The sequence below is a fragment of the Trachymyrmex septentrionalis genome, unplaced genomic scaffold (assembly GCF_001594115.1).
Source record: "Trachymyrmex septentrionalis isolate Tsep2-gDNA-1 unplaced genomic scaffold, Tsep1.0 scaffold36, whole genome shotgun sequence".
In the NCBI taxonomy this organism is placed as follows: Eukaryota; Metazoa; Arthropoda; class Insecta; order Hymenoptera; family Formicidae; genus Trachymyrmex; species Trachymyrmex septentrionalis.
The window spans coordinates 638,166-644,263 of NW_017305525.1; the positions used below are offsets into that span (position 1 = coordinate 638,166).

A 6,098-nucleotide genomic window follows, 5' to 3' on the forward strand; every position below is an offset into this window, starting at 1 on the left:
CTATAAATAAAATATACTTACTAGATTCTGGGAATAAATTGCCGGGTCCCTGCCAAATGCATCCGATTATTTTTGGTTTAAGTTTATGTGTTTTCGCGTTTCTTTCAGCTTCAAATTGTTTTCCCAATATCTTCAATTTCATCTTCTGTGTTTGCGGCGACTATGACAAAAAAAATATCTATACTGATCTGTATTTCAAAGTAAAATTTTGTATGTATAAAAACAGTTTTCTTAATATGTACTATTATAATATTCTTACCATATCCTCCATTTCTTCCTCATCAGCTTGCGCTTCTTCGTCGGACAAATATCTAAATAACAAAATGTTTTCTTTTTAAAAGAATTTACACAAATACACAAAGATCAAAAGATACGAATATCAGAAATTTATAATAATAAAATTAATCACTTTGATATCGACTTTATTTTCTGACAGCAAGATAAATTCTTAGAGGCTTTCCAGAATTGTAATTTTTATTCTTATAAAAAAAATTTCCTTGTAAAATTTTAATTTTAATAAATAACGATATTTCCGAATTATAATCCGAGAGAGAGAAAGAACTTCTATATAATTTTTTAAATAACCTAAAGAGTAAAATACTACTGTATTTTAAAAAATTATTTCTGGTACATAAAGAAAAAATATGAATAACTTTTAAAATATATTTCGCTTTTATTAATTTCAAAATTTTATATAAGTTTATAATTTCAACATACAATTTAATTTATGTTACTTACCCATGAGGAACCATGAACTCATTGTCGATGTCGTATTCGTTTTCTTCCGGATTTTCCTCCTTTTCGTCCTTTTCATCATCCGATCCTTTGAGTGATTCGCCAGGTTCTTCCTCTTCCCACTCATCGTCGGAATCAATTTCATATTCAAACAATTTCTAAAAAATAAAAAAACTCTCTTGCAGATACTTTAAATAGACTCGATTTTTTCATGTCATTAAGTTTTCATAGTATGAATATAAAGTTTCATATAATGATGTTATTCTAAAAAAATCGTGTAATTAATTATCTCTTACAAACAATTCCTTATGCGGATTACATCAAAAAATCTCGTATTGCGAGCGAAAAAAACATATCACTTTTAAAATTCATGTTATAAATGAATGTCGCTCTCACATAAATATTTTCGATTAAGAATGTTTGATAGACATATAATATATAGCATATATATTAATATTTATATTAAACAGTAAACGTATGAAGATTGTGTTTAACATTCTGTTTTTATTAAATAACATCTTTTTATAGTTTATTTATTTTACTTACTATTTTTATTGTTGTAAACTAATATTTAAAAAATAATAACAAAAATTTCTAAATGTTTTTGAATAAGTACTTTAAGTATTCAAAATAACTTATGGGAAATTTCATGACGATTCGCTGACTAGTTACAAAGATTTAGAACAAATATATATTTTGTTTATTTACTGGATAACTTCTTTCATCGCAATGTAACTTTATATAAAAAAGTACTCATATTAAAAAATTGAGATTTTTGTCATTTATTTTATAATATAAATAATATGCTCTTCCCTACTTTTCTATTAGAATAAAATAATTAAAAAAATATTACTTCTTATGATTTATGATCCAAATAATAAACCGTCTAAAAAAAAAATCTATTGTATTACTTTTAAATAAAACTTTTAAAATAATCTGCAATTTTTTCATAATTTTTTTATTTATTTCAAAATAGCTATCAAACATTCTTAATTTGAATAATTCGATGATGGCGTTCTCGCGCTATTATTATAGTTTTTCATGCATCGACATGTTTATCTTTAATTTCGGTTACGACCGCGACGGAATCTCAGTTCATGAATAAGCAGGACGTCGATATCAAAGCAACTTCCTCAACGAGTGATATCTCGGCTTTGCAATCATCTCCGTGCTGGCCCGCACGCATTCCCAATTCTCTTAGTTACAAAATTGTAGTCGGCCGCTGAACGTCCTATCAAAATGTAAATGCAAGTTCTTCGACATTTGTTTTTTTCTGTAACGGCCTCGGTGAAGTGTTAAAATAAATGCTGTCCGATTGTTTTCGCGTAATCACCGATACGAGGAAGTTAAAGATACATCCTCGTCGCAAAAATATTAATTGTAATGCGCGAAACCGCTCTTCTCAGTCGAAGTATCGGTCTTTGACAAGTGTGATGTAATTATCATCGTAAAAAGTATGAAGTATTATATCGACATATTTTTGCGCTCGGTGTGAAGGGGAATGTTATATTATACCACTCGTTATTCGCGTGCAACTTAATTGGTAGCTTGTTAAGTAGCTATTTTCACCTCCGCGTTTGCAACAGCGTTTTGGAGTAGCTTGTCGAGTAGCTATTTTTATGATACTTTTTATTTTTATTTCCGATATTTTAGATTAAGATGGGACACGATTAAATATGTGTTCGCATAGTACTTATCAGAATTTTTTTTGAGTGATAATAGACGTGGCGCGTTCAACGAAGCGCGATAATTCCCAGGAATATAATTGAAATCAATTAGTTCGAAATGGTAATAAAACGCATCGCGGTAGTGCGCTATTCCTCGCCGAAAAGTCGATAAATTTTCCCTCTCCCTTTCTCTCTCTTTCTCTCTCCCTCTTTTCTCTTTGCGCCGCGGCGCGAGATATTCTTTGTTCGATAAATCAACGTCGATTTCATCCCTACGTGAGCATCAATTACAAGACTCTTCTCGAGACATTAATTTATTATCGCGGAGAAACGTAATCTCACGGGCGATTGATACACTCGTCGCTGAGGCGAGTAACACAAAAACAATCGCCGGTTCATCGCTAATAAATAAAAAGGAAAAAAAGGAGTAGGAGAAAGAGTGTATGTTCAAGCAGCTTTTGGCAGCAATACGAAGGTACGTATGACGTCTCGCGAAACGTGTAATTTATTATCAAGAATACAAGGTGTCCCAGATTCTGAATCGTATTTCTTTTCAACTACTTGGATTGTTTAATCATTTTCAAACCGATTTCACCTTACGAGCACATCGAGACATAGAAATCGTTTTTTTTAATTACAAGTGATTTAAAACAGCTTCAAATGTATTTTACTTTTTTAAAATTTTGATTTCATGAATAACTGAAACATTGAAAATTAATAAAAAATTAAGAAATAAATAAAATAAAACTACGCGTTAAATTTACGATCGAGAAAAACTAATTGAAAATTATTTAAAAAATATGTAAAAGAAAGTTAATACATACACTGAAAGAAAAGTATTTGATATTTGTTATTATAATTTCATAGTAAAATAAAATTATGATTAGGAGCTCTAATTTTTATAGATATTACTGCTATAATATTAATAATAGATATATATGTATAATTCGCTGAAATATAAAATTATTATATTATAAATTATGATCAAACATTAATATAGTAAAATATCATGTTATAAATAACACAGGTCGACAAAATTTAGTCCATTTTCTAAATAATCGCAAAAACAGTTTTTTTTCCAGAAGACTTTTTTTTCCGGCTAAACAAAAAATGATATCGAGATCTGTTTTGCGACATTTAATTCAGAAATGTTTCAACAATACTAAAAATATTTTTTTGATGCTTATAAAAATGTTTTATGTAAACCGCAAACAAAAAATTTTGGAAAAAAACCGGAATAAAATTGACAAATTTTGAAATATAAAACCAAATAATTCGAAAGAAAAAAATCGTAAAAAAATATCTGACATTCTACTTATTATAGTTGTATGTTTCTAGTTTAAATCTTTTTTTGCAAAACTAATTTCCAACCATTTGTTCAGAAGTTATTGAATTAAAGCGTCAAAGCAGCCCGCGCGACATTCTGTCGAGTCTGACACATAGCCATCGAACACAGAGGCATGTTGTGTAGTCTTTTTTAGTCACTGATTTCAAATCTGAAGTAAAAAATGGTAATTCAAAATGGCGGATCCAATATGGAAAACAAGAATTTTAAAAAATTCGTACATGAAAACCGATATCTGGTGATTTCGTAAGTCTCTGATTACTACCGTAATCACCTAATCACAATTGCTGAATTGAAAATAGCAGATTCAGACAGATTACATAACTGGACGTCTACATTTTTATAATCAACATTTGTTTTTACTACTTAAATTGATTTGGTGTCACACTCACTCTGATTAGAGGCGTGAAGAATTGGGAACAGATCTCCCGCATCGAAGGCATCCTCGGCGCGTACGCATGCACGCACGCACGCACGCACGCACGAAAGCCAAGAAGAAAAGCGCAGTTATCGGCCCGAGGGTGCGATGGATGCGCTTAACGTTGCGCCGGTCCATACCGCGAAGCGTCGTACATTATTTACAGCGTGTTGTCGCCCGGCGGGCCATCTGTAATGGCTGTTTTATGCTCCATTAAGATTACGACCGGTGCTCCTCGTCGTGGATACACCGTAGATTAGGCGGTCCGACAATCGAACTGATTTATTCCCCGAATATTCGGGGAATATTGCTAGACCTCCTGCACTTCGTTACCGAGTTACCGAGTGACGACGACGTCCGCATGGAAATTGGAGGCTGTTTCTACGTGAACTGTCGTCGCTATTGAACGATGATTGGTCCCGTGAGACATATGCACATATTGCCCATTTGAGAGCTTGTAAAACTGCAGTCCGATGGGCCAAACGGGTTATCAATAAAAAAATATATATAAGAGAAGACATATCGATATTAAAAGAAATCGGTTAATTTATATAGCTCTTAAAAAATACGAAAATCGTATACGTCTAAATTTTTCCCGTACGTAAAAGTATTCTATTGACGTCAAATAGTTAGAATTATCGATCATCATTTTTTGTAAAATGTGACATCGTAATAAGCGTGATCGAGATTTTAATTTCCCAAATGAGATGACACGCGCACAACAGCGTTTCGTGCTGGTCATAGTGACGCAGAATCTAAAATGCGTCTCTCGTAAGATAAATACGCGTGTTATCACTGAACGAATAATAAATTTCACGCGAAATGGACTATTACCAACCATTGGTTGATACATTAATTACAATATATATATATATATATATACGTTAAGAAGCATGCAATGTTATTTTCGAGAGTATATATTCGTGCACTCTTTTCAATAAAGATAAAGCGATAAACCTTTTTCATAAAATGTTTCATACATGAAAATAAAATCCATTAAAATTCGGAAAGATTTAATAAATTTAGAAAAATACAATAATACGTTTGATACAATTTTCGAATGATTAACTCGAATAGAAGAGTACTTATATCCGATGTTAAAAAAAATAGTTAAAAATATATTTTAAGTTAGAACTTGGTAATTTTGACAGGACAATCTTAATTAGACCAAATACATGAGGATTAATTTGACGAATTAATTGAACGATATTGGCTGAATTCTTGCTAGAAAATCGGTTATTTCACGTTCTGCGTTTATTTATGTAACTAATTTTGTTGTAACTTCAGTATTTTACTTATTTAATTATTTTACATACTGAAGATGGTCACATCTTGGCCGAAACGGCCAATTATTTTTATTTATGTCAACTTGAGGAATTTTTAAATAGGTACATGACTTTCGCTAACGACATCCAGCGTGTGGCTTTTTTCCTCTTTTATTTATATATTATATATATAAGCCGCGTTTGACAAATTTAATTTATTTTAAGTTAGTTTCGATCCAATGTTCAGAAAGAATCAAATCGAACTGCCTGACAAGAACCTGCGATGCGATATACGACAGCCGATGAAAATTGATACCTGATATATAGCGCACGGGTACTGAAAGGGTTAAAGCTGCGCACGTGAGTTATGAAAGCGCGATGTTCGCGGAATATTACGTAGCGTATACGAACGTCAATGTGAGATATCGTTTCTCTGAACACAATAAAACACGAAATCAATCCGATATCCGTGTGTGCCAGCGGATTAGGTGTCGATATAATTGCGGGTATCTCTACCGGGATATCTCCGTTTTTTTTTTTATTAAAATCTTTATTTAATCGGGTTTTCTTACGTACCTTCTGTACTTTAATGAATCGAGTTCCTTATGTATCACCATGTTATATTACTTATTATTATTTATATATGTTATTATTTTGTATTATAAACG

At 31.5% G+C, this 6,098-nt stretch overlaps 1 protein-coding gene across 1 annotated transcript in view; it reads right to left on the reverse strand.

The window, feature by feature from the left end:
* LOC108750341 (chromatin assembly factor 1 subunit A-like) overlaps positions 1 to 6,098 on the reverse strand; it is a 19,538-nt gene that overhangs the window by 1,532 nt on the left and 11,908 nt on the right. The window contains exons 6-8 of the mRNA XM_018489731.1: positions 739 to 893; positions 260 to 311; positions 22 to 160 (exon numbers count right to left, since the gene is read on the reverse strand). Of these exons, the coding sequence (XP_018345233.1) occupies positions 22 to 160; positions 260 to 311; positions 739 to 893 (346 nt within the window). The remainder of the gene's footprint in view (positions 1 to 21; positions 161 to 259; positions 312 to 738; positions 894 to 6,098) is intronic.